This window comes from Astatotilapia calliptera, chromosome 23, assembly GCF_900246225.1.
Source record: "Astatotilapia calliptera chromosome 23, fAstCal1.2, whole genome shotgun sequence".
Classification (NCBI taxonomy): domain Eukaryota; kingdom Metazoa; phylum Chordata; class Actinopteri; order Cichliformes; family Cichlidae; genus Astatotilapia; species Astatotilapia calliptera.
The window spans coordinates 38,286,130-38,305,884 of NC_039323.1; the positions used below are offsets into that span (position 1 = coordinate 38,286,130).

At 41.6% G+C, this 19,755-nt stretch overlaps 3 protein-coding genes across 6 annotated transcripts; 2 read left to right on the plus strand and 1 right to left on the minus strand.

Moving 5' to 3' along the window:
* Window positions 1-270: 270 nt before the first annotated feature.
* Window positions 271-4,501, plus strand: prkag3a (protein kinase, AMP-activated, gamma 3a non-catalytic subunit). Of its 2 annotated transcripts, none has more exons than XM_026159913.1 (13): window positions 271-609; window positions 713-752; window positions 953-1,053; window positions 1,172-1,253; window positions 1,340-1,398; window positions 1,716-1,761; window positions 1,865-1,919; window positions 2,003-2,129; window positions 2,219-2,384; window positions 3,616-3,653; window positions 3,764-3,910; window positions 3,998-4,190; window positions 4,311-4,501. In XM_026159913.1, exons 1-12 carry the CDS (start codon window positions 592-594, stop codon window positions 4,112-4,114), a joined length of 996 nt encoding a protein of 331 aa, XP_026015698.1. In that variant the 5' UTR covers window positions 271-591; the 3' UTR covers window positions 4,115-4,190; window positions 4,311-4,501. The 2 variants fall into 2 exon arrangements, with proteins under 2 accessions (XP_026015698.1, XP_026015697.1); XM_026159912.1 differs by having other exon boundaries at window positions 272-609; window positions 1,716-1,776.
* A 996-nt stretch (window positions 4,502-5,497) lies between these two features.
* retreg2 (reticulophagy regulator family member 2) lies at window positions 5,498-15,433 on the plus strand. The gene is made up of 9 exons (XM_026159199.1): window positions 5,498-5,845; window positions 6,283-6,386; window positions 6,985-7,015; window positions 7,373-7,502; window positions 9,900-9,984; window positions 10,095-10,232; window positions 10,510-10,598; window positions 11,118-11,253; window positions 12,596-15,433. The coding sequence occupies exons 1-9, from the start codon at window positions 5,592-5,594 to the stop codon at window positions 13,360-13,362; spliced, it is 1,734 nt and encodes a 577-aa protein (XP_026014984.1). The 5' UTR covers window positions 5,498-5,591; the 3' UTR covers window positions 13,363-15,433.
* A 1,466-nt stretch (window positions 15,434-16,899) lies between these two features.
* Window positions 16,900-19,630, minus strand: mdh1b (malate dehydrogenase 1B, NAD (soluble)). 3 transcript variants are annotated; one of them, XM_026159201.1, is made up of 10 exons: window positions 19,380-19,629; window positions 19,178-19,290; window positions 18,962-19,096; window positions 18,735-18,877; window positions 18,485-18,575; window positions 18,068-18,410; window positions 17,827-17,968; window positions 17,328-17,500; window positions 17,077-17,216; window positions 16,900-16,956 (listed from the first exon to the last, which is right to left on the minus strand). In XM_026159201.1, exons 1-10 carry the CDS (start codon window positions 19,399-19,401, stop codon window positions 16,918-16,920), a joined length of 1,341 nt encoding a protein of 446 aa, XP_026014986.1. In that variant the 5' UTR covers window positions 19,402-19,629; the 3' UTR covers window positions 16,900-16,917. The 3 variants fall into 3 exon arrangements, with proteins under 3 accessions (XP_026014986.1, XP_026014985.1, XP_026014987.1); XM_026159200.1 differs by having other exon boundaries at window positions 18,485-18,653; window positions 19,380-19,628; XM_026159202.1 differs by lacking the exon at window positions 18,735-18,877 and having other exon boundaries at window positions 18,485-18,601; window positions 19,380-19,630.
* Window positions 19,631-19,755: the final 125 nt, after the last annotated feature.

The following is a 19,755-nucleotide window of genomic DNA, read 5'->3' on the forward strand; positions in this document are numbered from 1 at the left end:
GTGAATTATTCCTGAACACTACATAAAGACATGACAAGAACGCTGCCTAAGAGAGTTCAGACTGAATAAACGGTAGTCTAATACTGACCAAATATTGACTTTCGAGCTTCTTAGAATTGTACAAACTATTTTTGCCTTATATTCTGTATTTCCATATATATATATATATATATATATATATATATATATATAAATATATATATATAAATATATATATATATATATATATATAAGTATGTTTGTATATCACACTTTCCTGGCAAAATATGAAGAAATGAGGGTTTATGGGATTGCACTAAGTGATCCCATAACAGTTGAAAAGCTATTCCATGTTTTTAAGGGCCAGGATAAACGTTTTGGATGAGCATTTTTACAGAGGGGGAAAACAGATGTCTGGTTTTGGTTGAATATGGGATGTCCCTCCCCCCTGACTCTATGCCAAGCTTCTCTTACCCCTCCCCTACACTCCTGGCTTGACACATACCATTTGAGAACTCCTAATATAGACCCAGCTGCTTTGTAGAAAAGGCTAACAAACGGTCTCAGTTTCCTGCTTTGAAAACCACTTTTTCATGGACACAAGACAGAGTCATGGAGCCTCGTTCACAGGTGAAATGTATATGATTGGGGGTGTCTGGGAGGTTGATAATATTTTTGAAACCAAGGAAATGAGTAGCCATGGGGATTTTGTTGACAGTGATATATGTTATAGGTGTCATTCCCAGAAAAGAAGCAGGAAATACAAAGTCAAGGTACAATGCCTGGCAGTTGTCTGGGTTTGGATCTGTGCATGGAAATGTGCATATGTGTATTTGCATTTGTTGGCTTTGTGCTGTTAGCACTTTCCTTAATTTTGTAGCTGTGTGTGTGCACGCATGAATATGTCCTCGTCTATAACTGCTGAACCCTGTTCAAACAGTGTGTTGTGACCAGCTGGTGTATTTTCTCCTAGAGGCTGATGCCACAGTCTACATGAAATTCATGAAAAGTCACCGCTGTTATGATGCCATTCCAACCAGCTGTAAACTGGTCATATTTGATACCACACTACAAGTGAGCCTGAAGCTTTTCCATGAGCTGTTGCACATCTAGACTTTCATATTGAATTGTCACAGAGTAGTGTTATTTACCTGTAAAACATCACTGACTGAAAAATCTTTAACCCCAAAAGGTGAAAAAAGCCTTTTATGCACTGGTGGCAAATGGCTTGAGGGCTGCACCACTATGGGACAGCAAGCTGCAGAGATTTGTGGGTAAGATGACGGATTAATGGGACAGATATGGTAGACTGGGCTCACTCACTGGTAATAATGGGAATGTGAATCCTCCTCTGCCACAGGTATGCTGACTATTACAGATTTCATCAACATCCTTCACTGCTATTACAAGTCCCCCATGGTGAGCACTAAATTCCCACAGTTTGAAGCCACTCAGGTTGGACGCCCCTACTGTAGAGTTAAACAAAGGACTCGGGGCTACAATCAGCCCAGGAAAAACTCCAATCTGGCCCACTGGACGTTTTAGAAACATGTGAAAGAGGGCATACATTTCTGACTTTTAACTTTCGTAAATTTTACAACTTGTCCTACGGATAAAGACCTCCCGCACAGCCATTCATACTACACCCATGTGACAGATAAACTATTAAATGACAGAAAAGTTCCTATTTTCTTGCTAGCAACTATAAAAATGCCTGTCGTCTTTGTTTTTTTAAGGTTCAGATGTATGAGCTTGAGAGCCACAAGATAGAAACATGGAGAGGTGATTCCCTTCGAAGTAAATATGCAAGCAGGAATGAATGGCATCATCTGTGCCCAGAGGTCTATGAAATTCATCTGAGCCGTTTCTCTCCTCTTCTGTTTAGATGTTTATTTGCAGTATTCCAATAACTTCCTCATTAGTATCTCTCCAGAGGCCAGGTGAGTGGACACAACACTCTGAGGCACCTCTGTTTCAAATTCCAGTTGGCAGGCATTCCTCTTCTTATCTCTTCTCCATCCAGCCTCTTCGAAGCCATCTATTCCTTACTCAGATACAAAATCCACAGGCTGCCCGTAATCGATCCAGAGTCTGGGAATGTCCTGCACATTCTGACCCACAAAAGAATCCTCAAGTTCCTCCATATATTTGTGAGCAAAAGCTTTAGTTATGATGTTTTTTGTAGCCTTGAGTACCATGATACTTTGTTTTTCAAATATGGGTGTTTGGATTTTTTTAGGGGAAAAAACCTCCCAAGCCTGCATTCACAAAGAGGCCGATCCAGGAACTTGGGATAGGAACTTTCAGGAACATCGCCACTGTCCAGCAAACTGCATCGCTTTATGATGCCCTCTCTATATTTGTGGAGAGGCGGGTGTCTGCGCTGCCAGTGGTGGATGAACAAGGTACATTATACTCAGCTGTCGCTGTCACCATGTATATATTCTACAAAACCACAAGAGTAGCTCTGCACGATTCACTGGTCACAATAATGCTTATCTGCCTTATATTGAGATGGTGCCGTTGTCATTACCACTGCTGCCTCACAGCCAGAAGGTCTTAGGTTTGAAGTGAGCAGTCAGCCAGAGGCATTTCTGTTTGGAGTTTGCATGCTTTCCCTGTGCTTCCCACAATCCAAAGATAGATTGATGCTTCTGATTGCCTGCCCCTTGTAAACAATAGCTTGAACAGCAGATGGGTAAGTCCTGAGGGACATCCACTGTATATGATGTCATACCGTGAAGAAAAACCTACTGGAAAGAATAATTTACGCCAGTCTGAAGCCTGAGCTTTTGGCTCACAGTGATCACTTGTATATACACTTATCAAGGCTGACTGTGTGTTGGACCCAAATGAAGGACTTGGAAACTACGTTTACTCTAAGAAACAGCTTTACTGCAGAACTTAAACTGAGTACAAAATAATCCAGATCAAAACCAACCACTACAAACCTTCAAGGAAGTGTGCAAGGGAGGACACAATGACCAGCAGGAAACCGAGGACTTAAATACTCACCAGGTAATTAGGAAGATGGGGAAACACCAGGGAAGACAGCCGCAACAAATCAGGATAACAAAGCAGGGGAATTAAAACAATATGAAGCACACAAAACACTATCAAAATAAACGCGGGCACACACAGAGAGACCCATAGGAACTTGACAAAGAGACAGAAGATAAACAAACATGGAGATAAGGTAGAAGGAACAAAATGGAAATACAAAAGAGGAAATCAGAAAGCCAGGGAGACGGAACACAGAGTGACAAGGCAGACCCAGGGACATGCCGGAGGAACAGTAAGGGAGCACAAAGCACGATAACAAAACATTGCGTAACCTAGAAGAACAAGAAGATAAACAGAGACTAAACAGATGGTATAATAATTTCCAAAGGAAAATATTGACTATACCAATATCCAAAACAGCTCGATTAAAACATAAGTGATCCTCACCAAGAACACAAAGCCCTGGATCCAAGACCCAGGGACCATGACACCCCCCTCATTTGACACTTTGGCCATGCTTTAATGTGTATCCACCACTGAAACAGTGTACACATGACAAAAAAAAACTATAACAATAAAGACTGTTAGACTTGTAACCCGGTTATTACATTGTCAAACTATTTGTTTTCCCAGGCAAAGTGGTGGCACTCTACTCAAGATTTGATGTCATTGTAAGTACAAATCTAACGTGACTATATTTATCACTCCACTTATTTTCCTTAAATATCAAAGCACTGTTCACACACACACTTTCCCAGATACCGTTTTTGATCCATTGCAGAACCTAGCAGCCCAGAAGACCTACAACAATCTGGACATGACGATGCAGGAGGCTGTTGAAAAGCGGATATGTTGCGTTGAGGGAGTTATTAAGTGCTATCCATATGAAACCTTGGAAACCATTATAGACCGTATAGTTAAAGCTGAGGTAGACTTTTTTCAGCCTCTTTAAGATTTATCGTGAAATTATGAGGTCAAAGGATAATAAAAGAAAAGTCCTTTGTGCTTATCCCAGGTCCATCGGCTGGTCCTGGTGGACAGGGCTGATGTGGTGAAAGGCATCATCTCTCTGTCTGACCTGCTGCAGGCAATGGTCTTAACCCCTGCAGGTATTGATGCCCTCTTGTCCTAGCACCAGGGGAAAGAGGGCCCCCCTCCCCTCCTTTAGCACCTGTGTAGGCTTGAGTCTTGGCAGTGCACCCAGGCAGGTTGGCTCATGACCCTCTTTTGTGTTTGTGCTGTTTGACTGATGCTTTGTTTCATTTTCTACATACTCCCAAGATCAATTCTAAGTAGTGTGATTACAAATGTTCTTTTTTGTTTTACAGAAATTGGCATGTGACTGAAATGAGCCCTCATACCAGGAAGAAATAATCCCCAACTCTACTGCTGTTTATATGCTTTCTGGACCCTAATGCCTCAATGCATCTGCACAGCTCCACAACACAAAGCAGCATTTGATCAGTAAATGTTTACTGATTTTGATAACATTTCTCAATTAAATTTGTATTTAAGCTTGTTGTGTTGTCTTTTCAGTGCCTCGCCTCTAAAAAAAAAACCTCAAGTATTTGGCCTTCAATTTATCTCACAGATTTTCAGTGGCAAGTCACTCCAGTTTTTGATACTTGAAAAAGCTCTGATAACTTTGTATATCCATCTCCTGCTTTGTGAGCATCAAAAGCTCTTTTTCCTCAAGTCTAATTTCCTTTGGGTTTTTTCTTAATGAAATTTTAAATCTGTTTAATCTTTATAAGCGTTGCTATTTAAAAAAGAATTCTGTCATGTGCAAATACAAATAATCTGTTTTCTAAAAACAACTAATATGAAACGAAAATAAGCACGTGCGTGAGGAAATCTTGATAAAAAAACCCGTTAAATTTAATAGTTTAAAATTGTATAAAATGTTGCATAACAATCAGTATCTCTAACCACGGGGTGGTACTCTTTGGCTTTCTTTAACCCCGTCTTCTCTACACAGTAAACAAGGAAACACGTGACTCTATTTTTTCTGTTGACGGGTCGTATGATCCGTCCGCCCATCTGTGTACCCGTCTTTGCGACGGACTGGGATCGGAAGAGGAGTTACCTTCAAAATAAAATACACTCGCAGGTCACAGTCTGCACCCACACACACACACACATACACAAAACATAATCAAGTGTTTGTGCAATTGTTATAGGAAATGGAAATGCATCTGTATAACTTCAGGTATAAGTTGGCGTTTATTTATGTATTTTTTTTATTTATTTTTGCAGTTTTGCATTTTTCTATTCCGTTTAGTTAAATTTAGCTATCAGAGTTTCACGGCACGTTTCAGTATCACCTTTATTTTAGTCATTTTATTATTATTAGAATATCTTATGGCGGTCTTCTCGGAAGCAAGGTCAATTTTTCTTTTAACATAAACTTGACAGAAAGACGCGATCCCCCAGGGATCAATAAAGTATTCTGATTCTGATTCTGATTCTGATACTCGCTGCTCTTTATCAACCCACTTTATTTTGAAAGTTTTAACCGGAAGCTTTATCGTTTTCACTCTGCCCTGCTTGACCCTCATCTTTCCATATACCCCGTGATCTCCAAAACAACATAACAAAGTGGGGGAAACATGGCGAGCGGAGAGGAGGCCAGAAGACGCCCCTCGGTTACCTCCTCTTCGGTCGGCCTGGAGGCCCTGTTCCCTGCGGGGACGTCGGAGCAGGCGTGCGGGGACGGAAACCCGGAGCTCGTTCGCCTGCGGGAGCGTCTTCAGGGTTGGCTATCGCAGTATGAACTCCTGCTGCTGTGGGTGCAGAGGCTGCTGGTCTGGGAGAGGCCGCTGTACAGCATCTTTGTCGCCCTGACACTGAACACATTATTCTGGTAAACGTCGAGTCTGCGTTTAATCACGCTTGTCTCTCACACTGATAAGGCTGCTTTGGAGTGCATTGTTAGCTATCTGGCTAACGTCAGCGAGGGTATTACGAGTGAATGTCAAGATAAGTTAGCTAATCCCACGTCTTTAGCCTAATGCTAACGAAGGTTGCAAGCCAGTTTAAACTTCCTTTTCGGCACGGCATATGTTCCCTGCTAACTATAAGGAATTATATTATATAGATAAAGGTTATTTTGAGGTGTCACACCTGTTAATACCGCAATTCAAGAGAAGACGTAAAGATGAGTGGCTCAGGCCTGGTTGACCAGCTGTCAGTTTGCTGTCTGATTACTTTCCCTTGGCTCATATTCAACCACAGCAATAGGGCTTTAATAGATTCCCCGTATTTGAATTTATATACATGAGTGTGTTTGTGTTTCTGCAGGATCTTGTCCTCCACCTCCCTGCGGCCTCTGTTTCTGATAAGCGTGTCCCTGCTGGGGCTCATGCTGCTGGAGAGATGGAAGCCCAAGTTACCCATCATTACTGGTAAGGTCTCAAAGTAATCACAATGATGCCTTCCTCTAATAGTTCGCGTAATGTTGTCTGTCAGGTATTGCTGACAAAGCTAAAATTCTATTCAAGTTGAAGTTGTTCCTCCACTCACACACATCGTGTGATTTCTGGTATTATTTTAACTGAGTAGTCAAACATCCACAAAATATGTTACAAGGCTGAAAAAATTCTGTTAATATTCAATGTGAGAATCATTAAAATCTGAAAAAGTTGTGATGCTGTTTGAAAGTGCAAACCAAACCTGCATGCAGTGATTTGCAAATCTGCCCAATTTTATTCACAATAGAATGTAGAAACATGTTTAGGAAAAATATGAGCTCCTTTTGAGTTTGATGGCAGCGACGCGTCTCACAACTGTTGGGACAGGGGAAGGAAAAGGCTTTAAAAGGAAGCGGTCCTTAAAAAGAAACAGCTGGAGGAACTTTTTGCAACTCGCTGCATTCGGTTTATATTTTACACAGCGGCCCAACTTTTTGTGGAACTGGGGTTGCAGGAGAAAAAAAAGATGTTTCGACAGATTCTTTGCTAATTGTGGGTTGTTTTTTGTTTGTTTTTTGTGTCTCTTCTACAGTTCAACATGTAGACGCTCATCCTGCACAAAGGTTTGTAGTGTAATAAGTTGATTTTGTTTTCTTAAGCAGTGATTTTTCCTGTGTTAATGTAGTGTAAAAGTCATCCATTAAAGTCTGTCCATGTAGGATGTTATGACCCGTTTGTCACACAACACTCTGTGATTATAATTAATTTCAGGCTCCCTGCCTCATTTAGTGTGTTGTGTTTGTGTTCACTTGTGTGCATCTGTCTCCCTCCATCATCATTACGCAAACATGAAATCCTAACCTGCACCTTTGCTAACATAAGTACAGCCTGAACTGCTTCAAATACAGATCTGTGTCCGTCACAGGTGTTGAATTTTTTTTTCTTCCCGTGTGTGCGTGTGTGTTCTTGTTTGATCATAGTGAGACAATGAGCGCGGAGCAGCGTCTGCTCAGCATCCCCGAGCTCAGCCACCACCTGGCTGAGAGTTATCTGACCTGTTGCATGTATCTGCAGGAGATGCTGCAGTACAAACGACAGAACCATGGCAAGGTACGGTGCTTTGGTGTGACCATGGAAACGCATATGCACACATGTTATTGGGGTGAATCTCTAATAGTCCAAGTATAAATGTTTATGCGATTGTTGTCAGGTTGTGTTTTTTTTTCTTTCTTTCTTTCTTTCTTTTTAAGAAAAAAGCCAATTCTTCTAGCCATCTTTCCAGCTCTGTATTTTTATTCTCAGACTTTAACAGACGAGCTTTGCATGATTATTTACAAAGTTCAGAATAGTACTTGTATAATGTATTACAGTGGGACTTAGTTCTTAGTTCCTCTCAGTTTGTGCACTGAAACTTTACTTACTTTAGAGCCACCCACCCTTCAAGCCAACTTTCTGACTGAAAACCCTGAACTGAAAAAATCTCTGAACAATAGGTGCGTGGGGCCCTCTGAGAGCTGTATCCCTGAGATGACCTTGTCAGGGATATCCGCTCAGTATCTGAGTGATTAGTGGAGTCTGAAGCTCAATGGGACTACTTGTATATATGCTGGCCTCATTACTTGAAGGATTGAGATTCATATTCAGGTTTAAGATGAACTAAGCTAAGACTGTCAATAAGGAGAGGCAAATTTAGCGTAGTCATGAGAAGTGCTGGGGTTGTTACACAACAAAAGTAATGTATTAGGAATTGCTTATTACTTTTAGTAATGCAGCATATTACTTAATTATTCCTCAAAGAAAGTAATTCATTACACTACTCATTATTTTAACTTTCTTGTTACTCCATAAAACGCCCCTAAACACACACTCATAATCAGCAACTTACAATGTAAAGGTGAGGATACAGTTCATCACATCAGCCCAGATCCCTGTCCGAATAAGGAAACACACACAATCTTTATATTTTAGTTTTTATGTGTAAACACAAAGCCAACAACACAAAGAAAAGTTGAAAACCAGCCCAAAGAGACTTTTAAGCAACTGCCACAATGATTCCTCTGTAGAAATGTGTCCAGATGCAAGCCTGACTGCTGCCTTTGTTACCTGATGAAGTTCAGGTTTTAGCTGCTGGGCTGAGGTCTGCATATACTCAGCTATAACGTCCCTCTGGGTTCTTGGCTAGCTTTGTGTTAACATGCTGTATGTGCAGGTCTTGCAAAGAGACAATGTTGCATTAGCAGCATAATGCAATTGTTTCTGTCCTGGAGACAGTTCCCACTTCACTATCATGTTCTTGTGCTTTTGTACATTAAAAATAAAAGTAACGTCCACATCTCCACTCCTCCCCTTCACCGTTTTCCTCTCGCTAAATGAGTCTGATTGTAGTGCAAGACTACAGCAAGAAAAAAAACGAACACATGACTTGGACATTGGACTTTGGGAATCTCAAACAAGTAATGTAGGCTTAACAACACATTAAACAACTCCTTAAATGTCCTTTTAAAGTGTTTTCGATCATATGACAGAATTAGAATATGTCTGAAAGTGCACCTTGGTTACTTTTTGGAAAACTCACAATGGCGGACTTCCAAGGTAAATCTAGTCACATTTACACATTACTTTCAACACGGCACAATTCTTAAAGAATGCCATTGTGTCAGTTAATAGACACGCACGAGATTAGACTGTGATTGTTCTCCCTTCTTGAGCGAGTTGCTCAACTAACTGAAAAACTGGATCCTTTTGGAGAAATAACTGAAAAAGCTTCCAGTTTCTTTCTCATCATTCTACTCTGCCCAAACCTGTCTCGTAGAATCAGTCCTTTGTGGTAAACAGATTTTTTTTCCCCCCTGCAGTGAACATGACATCTCCAATATTAGGCTTTGGCCACATTTCACCCAGAACTTTACATGTTTTGATAACAGAGCTCAGATAACAGAGAGATGTGTCTAATGAAAATGAGACCGTTACCCTGTGGTGAAGTTAGTCTGTTGCTTCCAGCTGTTTGCAGAAGTCTTTCTCTTTAGTTTTGAGTTGTAGGTATTTGCACACGTGGCACAAAGTCGATAGCCTCATTAATTACAGTGAATTATCTTCAGTCGTTACAACTTAATATCCATCATAAAGACTGAATTGTAAATAGGATTGTGGGCGTTGTGTGAGGCGAGTGAAGTGACACACACAGCCAGTGTTTTTGAGCTGCACTGTAATAATCACCTGATTCCTTTGCACAGCTTTACTAGTGTTTGGATGCATTTCCATAAGTACATGTCGGATGCAGGACCTTTTAATCATGGGTTTAAAAAAATAAAACTCATGAGTAGTGCTGTTATTCCTTTCAGCGGTGTTTTGGGGGAAAAGTCAACTATATAAATAGCATCACACTAACCGATTGGTAATGCTAGTGATATAAACTATCCCACTTTTAGAAACGGCTATAGTAAAGTGTTCTCTATGACATAAATACAGCACACACTGAAGATATCTCTCGCTTTCTCTTTTTTCCAGTTCTGTGTGATGATGTGCAGTGGCTGTTTTGTTCTGGCTGTGGTTGGACATTACGTACCAGGAATCATGATCTCCTATATTATAGGTGAGCCATAACAGAGGGTGTCTGGCAGTGAGTAATAATAGGAGTCAGTGCAGTAATTAAAACGACAACAACAAAAAAAACCCATGTTCATTCTCCACGCTGCTTTTCAGCGCTGAGCGTTCTGTTGTGGCCGCTGGTGGTGTACCATGAGCTGATCCAGAGGATGTACACTGGTCTGGAACCGATCCTGATGAAACTGGACTACAGCATGAAGGGAGACACGGAGCACCGCAAACACGACAAGAGGAGTGAGTGAGAGAGCCACTTTCAGCCACAACGTGCTTTCAAGTGAAGTCGGCGTCGATGTAGCTCACCTTTCTTTGTCCTCTCAGCGATACCCAACATCAGGGGCTCTGCACACACAAACAAAAGGAGCCATTGTAAAGCCGCAGTTTCCCTTGGTTACTTGATTCTCATACCGCTGTCTTTGAATCACTTCCTTTAGTGGTTTGTTGTTGTTGTTGTTGTGGTGTCCTTCATGGCATGTTGAAAACACGTGTTTGTGTGTGGGGGGGTTTTAAACAGAGATAAAGAAGGAGGTAGAGGAGGGGGACGAGCCCAGAGCTGAAACGGAGAGCGAGAGCGAGGAGGAGCTGTCCTGCTTTGCTCCAACGGTAAGGACCCACACCTGCAACACAACCCACAATGCACAGAGAGTACGTATATGCAAGGGTGCCGCTTTAAAGTGTAAGACTAGCAGAGGAAGCTGCAGCAGCAGCACAGTGTGCTGAAGTCAGCACCGACCTTTATGAATGTGGTGACGTGTTGATGGGAATGGAGCTCTGCGCTGTGCCAAATGACCTGAAGGATTATCTTTCCAGTACAACTGCATTCCATTTGCGCAACAGCAGAAAGTACACGGTTCAGTTCAGTAACTGACAGTGTCATGTCAGGTATTCAGTCGCTATGCTGTGAATGAACACTTGCAGGGCATGGTGCAAACGTAATAAAATAAACAAACTAGTATAATCTGGATTACTTCTACGAGCTATGAAGGTTATAGTCCTTGTAATAAATTCAAACTTGTTGCATGTGGAGTAACCAGAGGAGTCTGGTTATACTTATCTTTTTCAGGTTTTGAAATGTGGAAAATAATGCGTCATTATTTTATTTATTTTGTTTTCTTTGGTCAGGTGGATGTGAAAACTACGGCTCTGGCTATGGCCATCACAGACTCTGAGCTGTCAGATGAAGAGGCATCCATCTTGGAGAGTGGAGGCTTCTCGGTGTCCAGAGCCACCACTCCTCAACTCACCGACGTCTCTGAAGGTAGTTGTCATGTGTCAATGTTGAACTTTGATTAAAGCTATATATATATTTTTTTTTATGATCCAAGTTGACAGCACGACACAGCTGCTACATCCATGATCTGAATCTCCCGTTCCCCTGCATCCCAAAGGTGCTCTGTTGGTTTGATATCCGGTGACTGTGGAGGCCGTTTGAGTTCAGTGAACTGTCATGTTCAAGAACTGAGTCTGATATGATTTCAACTTTGTGGCATGGCGAGTTATCGTGCTGGAAACGGCCATCAGAAGACGGGTACAGTGTCGTCACACAGCGATGGACATTGTCAGCAGCAGTACTCACATGTGGATGTGGTGTTTAAATGATGATCAGTTGATACTAAGGGGCACAAAGCGTGCTAATAAAATATTATCGTTACACCACCATCTTTGACCTGAACCACTGATAAAAGGCATGTGGGATCTATGCTTTCACATGAACTATGACCCCACCATTCTATTTGTGGCACTAGAAATCAAAACTCATTTGACTAGGGAACATTTTTCTAATCTTCTATATCAGTCAACCTGCCGAGGCACCTGACGAGGTCTTCTGCTGCTGTATCCCATCTGCTTCAAGGCTAAACATGTTTGCTTTCAGAGATGCACTTCTGCATATCTTAGTTGTAACGAGAGGTCATTTGAGTTACTGTTGCCTCCTTATCAGCTCAAAGGAATCTGTCCTCAAGTTTCTTTTTTCACTCAGAACTGCCGCTCACTGGATTTTTTTTTTTCATTTTCAGCCCACTCTCTGATTGTTTGGGAAAATCCCAGTAAATCAACCGTTTCTGAAATAGACCAGCCCGTCTGGCACCAACAGCCATGTTCAAAGTCACTTAAATCACCTTCTTTCCCCATTCTGCTCAGTTTGAACTCTAGGAGGTTGTCTTGGTCATGTCTGTACGCTTAAATTCATTGAGTTGATACTGTTGGACAGGCTGATTAGATAATTAGGTCAACAAGCAGTTGAAGAGGTCTATATAAGAAATAAATTTGGATAGTGAGTGTGTGCAGAGGTGTGTGTGCTGCTCTGTGCAATGTCATTCACCAGTATCAAATTTTTAGAGATGCAGACCAACAGAATCAGCGAAATAAAACAACAAAACTCTCTCTTGGCCAGACCGAGCGTCTTTCCTTTGCTCTTTTCAAAGAAAGTATGACAGTATGTGGGCGAGTGTTCCTTTTGGATTGTCGTGCTTCTGTGCATCAGATTGTTATCATAAGGGCAATGTCACCTCATCCTCTCATCGTTAAGATATCACTGTGAAAATTAAATGTGCACGACTTGCATTTATTTATGGTTTTATACTGTCTCTTGCCTACTGCAGATTTGGACCAGCAGAGTTTACAAAGTGACCCAGAGGAGTCGTACCTGCGGGATCTCCCTGAGTTCCCCTCAGTGGAGGAGTTCCCCTCCATTGAGCAAAGTCTGCTTCACTTTCCTCTGCGAGGTTCAGGCCAGGCAGAGGGAGCCCAGGCTGACACTCAGTCCGAAGGGGAACCATTGAGCCCCGCCAGCCTCCTTATCCAGCACCTAGCATCCCCCCTCCATTTTGTGAACACACATTTCAACGGACACGGTCGACCACCTGGGGGCGAAGAGGGCGCGGTGCCTGTGGCGGGCGTGGATGGGGGAGGAGAGAAGACAGAGCCTGCAGTCACCCAGGGTGCACAACGTTCCTTGGAGGCCCTGAGCGAGGAGATAGTGAGCACTGCCATCTCCACTGTCGTGCAGAACACTCTGTCAGCCCTGCTGCGTTCCAGCGAGGCCAGCGAGGAGCCCTCTCTGGCTGAGTTTCTTCCCAGCGAAACCCCACCGGGCGCTCTGGAGACACCTGCCGACACCACTGCTAACACTACAGTTACCACGGCAGAGGAGCTCGGTCCTGACGAGGAACCAGATGAGGCGATCACAACGGAAAGTGGCACCGGCGAGGAGTTCCCCGACGACACACTAGTTCCGACCGAGGAAGAGGACTTTGAGCTTTTGGACCAAAGTGAACTGGATGAGGAGTTGGACATCAGCCCTGAAGGACAGGTGGCGGGAGAAACTCCAGACACACCTCCATCCCCTCAGCATCAACCACAGTCATAGCTGCCCTGCTGCGCCCCTCCCCCAATGTTTTGCTTTTATTTGTATGTTAAAACAACATTATATTCATGCATACAGCTATACAAAACCCATTTATCAATGAGTTTGGAGTTAAAGGGTGTTGGTCAGTGATTGTGTGGCAGATGGTTGAGATACTCGGTGCGTTCTGCTTTTATAGCCTCACGTCAGAAGAGTCTGTTAAAGTCTTGGGAGTCGTGTCTACACCAGGACCATCATTAGCTTCTATCGGGCAGCGTTCATAATTACACAGCTTTACTTTACAATTAAATGCACCATTTCATATTGCATTTATAGTAAAGAGGTTTTGTGTTATGCTGAGTGCTCCCCTGACAGGAGTGTATTCAATGAAAAGCAGGTTTGTGGCTTTAATTAAAAGTTTAGAAACTTTTTTTTTTCTTTTAAGAACCCGTTTGATTTCAGTCTCTTTAGTACAACAGTGATGCCTTTATTTTGTACCACGGCTAAAAGCATCCACCTTGTTTTTTTCATTCAGAGGCAGATGTCTATCTATATAGGTGGCGTTAGGAAGAGTTGGAATGTTGGATTAACTGTTAATATATGCTATAAATTATTTAATTTAATGGTCAGTCGATGAAACTTTATAACTAAAGCAGAGGGGGAATTTAAGAGTCTATTTTATCCCTTTGGTTATCCATATAAAGATTGTATGTAAATGTTTTAACGACAACACCAGGTTTGAATCGTAGTTGCACATTCCCACAGTTAGACGAGTAAAACGACACCAATCCGCATCCACACCTTTAGGGTTCAAAGTTAGAAATTCCCATTCAGTCGTTGCTGGTTTTTTCACTCGTTGCCTGAAAACTGATTCTCTGACTTCATTGGATGTTGACAGCTAGTAGATCTTTACCCACATGCGAGTTCTTTAACGTGACACGATAAGAGAAGTGTTCCCAAGTTTCCTCTGTGTGATCAATGCCTCATTTTTATTTACATTTGTAAGTAGGATTTAATTTCATACATCCACGTGTAATTGAATTTGTTATTTATCTACAGACCTGTTAGATATGCCCGTGTACTGTTTGTACAGTGATTACTGGGATCTGTATATTTACCAAATAACCTCCTTTGTGCCATGACAAGTTCATGCATGCCATGCATCACGCATGTATTTAACATCAATATTTGAGGTTGATTTTTCAGTTTTACTAGAGCAGAATTTTTTTCTGTTCCTGTAGGGAATAATACTGTCATTCTGCGTCATGTACCTGGGCCAATGTTTGGGATCTGTATTCAAAAACAAGATGGGGAAAAAAAAAAAAAAGATCATCAACAAGAAATTTAGCACCTTGTTCGACTGTATGGAAAAGCCAATTTTGCTCTTGTGAACCACTCAGCATCCAAGTCTCAGGGTTGGGTTGTACAAAGTGAACATACCATTGCGCAAAATGTGTCTGTTTCCCCCAACTTGTCGTAGTGCACTGCATTTGTACTAACCTTCTCCTCTTTTTCAGTCAGCGCCTCCTTGTGCATAGTGTAGAAATGCAAAAAGTGTACATTCTGCATGTAAAAACGGCACCCTGTTCAAGTTCTCCTTGTCGGCTGACAAAGTACTGCACAATTTGTGAAGAAGAAAAAAAAAAATCAGTTTGAATGTTTCAGGTTTAAAGAGTGCATTAAATTCAGCTTGTTTAATATTTCATTATCAGTGAGGAGAGTAAACATTTTTATGTGTCCTTACTTTTAAAAGGCCAACCATCTGTACGTGGAGATGGACGGTGAGCGGTGACGTCGGCTTTAGAGAACGATATTAACTGACTAGTTTGTGTACGGTAGTACTGTGATTTATGTTTAAAATCCTGCTTAAACGTTTAAAAAAAAAAAAAAAGTAACTTACTGAACTGTAAAAATTTTAAAAAAGGAATATATTTTCTAATTTCTCCTTTTTCCATAAAGTACTCAGTTTGATCTTTTATGTCTAAAAATATAACCTCTGGACGTGTTTCACAAAGCGGGACAGGTTTAATGTGATCAGACTGTGATATAAAACTGCAACTGCACATGTGAAAATAAAAGAACAAACTGAAACAAACTTAATATGTTGCAATGACACGTATCTGGATTACTACCTTTAATCATTAACTGGTCTTCAAATTCTGTTTTTAAGAGTGTCTGTTACAGTATTGTGCAAACATAAATGGAAATGCAGTATATAACAAGCTTGAACGTCAATATTTGGTATGACCACCTTTATTCTTCTGCACATGCTGAACTCTCTTAGACAGCTTTCTTGTTATTTCTTTAGTCTTCAGGAATAGTTCTCCAATGGAGGACATTCAAAGCACTTCCATTTGTCACCAAGATGATCCCATCCTGCTTCAGTAATGTTGACGTCATGGCTCTGGGGAGGCCGATCCAAGTTTGGGATCATTGTCACGCTGAAAAATGAAGCTGTTTTCGCTAATCGGATACTTTCCAGATGGTATTGCATGGTGGAACAAAATCTCATGATAGTTTTCTGCGTTCATAATTCCAAAATTTCTAACAAGCTTTCAAACACCACTGGCCGATATGCAGCCCAAACCATGACAGAACCTCCGCTGTGTTTTACAGATAAGTGTAAACACTCATTGTGACCTTAAGTATACTGTATATTATTGATCATTTTTACCATAATTCCACATTTGGATTCATCACTCTATCAGACCTGTTGCCGCTGATTTTCAGTCCAGTTCTTGTGTAATGTGGCATACCTCATCCTTTCCCCCTGTTTCTCATTATTAAGAATGGCTTAATGAGGCCGGCCTTCCACTGAGACATTTCTGATGAGGCTTCAGTGAACAGTAGATGTTTTGGACTGAAGAGCCAGATGTATTTCTGCAGGTCATTGCTTGATTTTTCCTATTTCTTAAGGTTATGGTACTGTTCATCGCCTGTAGATATTTGTTATGCCTGTCACTTCTTCCTTTTGTCATTCACTTATCGAGTTTCCTCAAATATTTGAAAGAAATTTTACATTTTCCTCAAGTTATGCCATGTTTTTGGCTAATATTTCTTTGGGAATCACATTGTTGGTGCAAAAATACTAGTGCTGAAGAAACTCTGGCCCCTTTGGGGAAATAAATAATACACACATATATATTTTATAAAGAAATTTGGGTTGGCTCAAGACTTTTGCACAGTACTGTATATATGCAAGAGCTTGCTTTATGATTACAGGAGAATCATATTCATATTAAACAACATAGTCAAAGCATATGTAAAAGGAGTTGCTTGAAGCCAAAGGTCTGGTTTCAGACTGCTCTGAATTCACTTACTGTTGTGCCACGATGATGTAAGCTTTACACAGATTTCCATATTTGGTGGTCAAAGTGGGCGGGGCTTACTAGCTAACTGATTTGCCAGAATATTTGAAGAAAATGAGCTAAAACAGCTTGTTTCAGAGAGAAAAACCAAGGGCCAGGATAATGTAAACATGGATTTAAAAAAAACATTTGAAAGATGAAAAGTCCCGTGATAAAAATATAAAATATAGACGTGGAAATGAGCAGAGCATGCTTGCTTTAAACAACAGCTTTATTCAGTTGTGCCGCTGTCTGATCCAAACTGCTTTTCCTGAGAAAGAAAAGATAGTATTGATACATTTTTCTTAAATTACCTAAATTATGTCAAAATGTTAGCAACATTTCAAGCAACGAGAATGCGCTACATCTAATATTATTGGTTTAACTTTACCTGCTGCAGTTCACTTGCTGAGAGCTCAAGCCTGTACTTGAGCTCATTTTCAACAGTCAACTCAGACACTACTGACCATTTGCCATCTGTGAAGGTTAATGGAACTGAGAAGACAATGCCATCAGGGAGACTGTAATGCCCTAAAATAACCCCAAAACAATCACATTTTGAAACAAGCTAGATCACACTGAATCAGAGAATCTGAATCGCATTTAAAAATCATTCTGTCACACTGAAAACCAATTCTCAACCTGGGCAAGCTACACCCGAAGACAGAACATCTGGATCACTAGCACCATTCCAAGCTTTCAAGACAGTGAGGATCCCATTGGCAGCTGATGTGGCAGCTGCTTGGCCTGTCTTTGAAGTCACAGCTAGACGCCGCCTGCGTACCAAGTGCTGAAAGTCTGTTTCCAACCATTTCCTGAAAAGGAGAAGAAGATTATCTTGTGTGCCAACACAGGGTTTTTTCCCATCAGAGCAGGCAGCTTTCTGGACAGATGTATTGTGCAATCAATATTTGCACAGACTGAAATCATGCCAGTGGCTGGCCAGTGTCAGACTTTATCATATTATATTTGTTTACCCTGCCAAAGCCCCAGCTGGGTTGAGCTTACCAATGCGGTAAATCTAGGGCACCAGGAAATAACCACCTTCATGACTCCAGACTCACTTCACAAGGAGTCTGGAGAATTAAAAGTGCACTGAAAAAATACAAATTAAGGTCTTTATGTTTCCGTGGTAACAGACCTGTCAGGAAAAATGCTTAGAAGTGGCTGGGAAAAGAAAGCTGGTCCTGTGATTGGCCCATCATGGTTGAAAACTTTTGCCCTCTGCAGGTCAATGTAGAAAGTACCGCTGATATTTCCCCACACTATTACATCTGTAATATCTGCAGAAGGAGAAGACATAAGAATTGATTCGTCTTTTATTTCAGGGGCTGGTGCTAAAATGCAACATGAACATGAGTCAACCAATTCACACGAGATACCTGACGGCCTCATTCTCATCTTCTTCCCAAGTACAGCCTTGGCTTCGTTTTCCAGTTGAGCTGCAGCAGCGATAAACTGGTGGCTGTCGATGGAGCGTGCACTGTCCACAAGAAGCGAGCACCTCAGGTTGAGAAACGAGTCGCCGGACACGATCACCTTCACCGTCTCCTTGGCTGTTGCATCGATCAGTTGCCCGTATTCTTTGTAGCGCTCTGAGATCACCTTTACCTTCTTCTTCTTTACTTCCTCACCCTCATTTTCTCCATCGTGCCCACCGTCATCTAGAAGGAGGATGACATCCGCCTTCCTGAAGGCTCGCTCCAGATCTGTGCCAGTAGTCACCTGTAAATAAATTTAATGACATGGTTTTGCTTTCCTCTCGATGTGACCAAACAAATAAGTAAGTCTTAGTGCACCTGGTGGAGCATGCTGATTGCCAGCTCCTCGATCTCCAACCTCAGGCTCTGTAACTGCTCCTCGTTTCCCTCCAGGTCCAGCAAGCGGAGGCTGATTGCAGAAACGTTGGGAAACACCTCGGGGGAGAGCAGACTGGGGATCAGGACTTGGCATGTTGGGTTGAGAGCACTATAAAGACACGCTAAAGTCCTTAAAAGTTTCCTAAAAGAGGAAATAGAGTTTTCTCTTTAGCTTTTACAACAGACCCACCCAGTTATCCAAACATGAAGTGGTTGAATAAGACTGGCCCGATGCTGCTCTTCTTTGATGAGATTCATTTTGGCCTCCAGATTCTCTGCTGCAACACTCAGCATCACATTTGTGGTCATGTCTGACGTGATGCCGTAGTAATCCTACACAACCATTGTTCAATTGATGACATTTCCAGTTTTAAAAGTTTACGTTATTGTAGCTGAGAAAATCTATTTTTTGCTTACCTGGCAGTGCTCTAGGAAGTCATTGAAGCCCCCCAAGAGCATCCCTTTGCCCCCTTGCTCCACTAGTTCCCTCCAAACCAAAGGGGAGCCCTCATGTTTCCAGTTATTTTTTTCACACGTGGCCCCCAGCCATTCCTGCCCAGAGAGAGGTCATGCTGAGGTGACAATACGTCCTTAAATTTATATGCCTAAAACGATCGCCTGAAAATATGATACCTTCCATTCATCTGGGAGGATGGAGATCTTATGGATCTTGAAGTCTGGCAAACACTGCTGGAGGGTGTCTGCTAAAAGCTCTGCTTTGGCATAATAAGGGCAGTCTGTTTTTCCTGTTCGAGGTAAAATTGCACAAATTAATGCACGTGTATGTACCGGAAATACTGGCAAATATTAGATTAAAATGAAATTAAAGCTCTACCGGCGAGTACAAATTTTGCCATGCTGTGCGTCTAGGTGAAAAAGGTTTGTTGCTAGGAGACGGATGGACGGCGTTGCACTTATTTGAGTCCGTGTATGGCAAACCCCAGAATACCAAAGCCACTTTTTGTTACTCCTTTGTCCTTAGAGATCACCACAGCGGGTTGAGTTTTACTTTGGATTACCTTCCCGATGCAAGTCCTAAGGGATTTGTGTCTTCAGATGGAATCGGACCAGCGACCTTTTGCTTGTCAAACAAATATGAATACCGCCACACAAAATGCAATGACAATAAATAAATACACATATAAAAGTGTTATATTTTCCGTTAAACATATTTCTACTCCGCTCGTTTAAAATAGAAATATATTAATAAT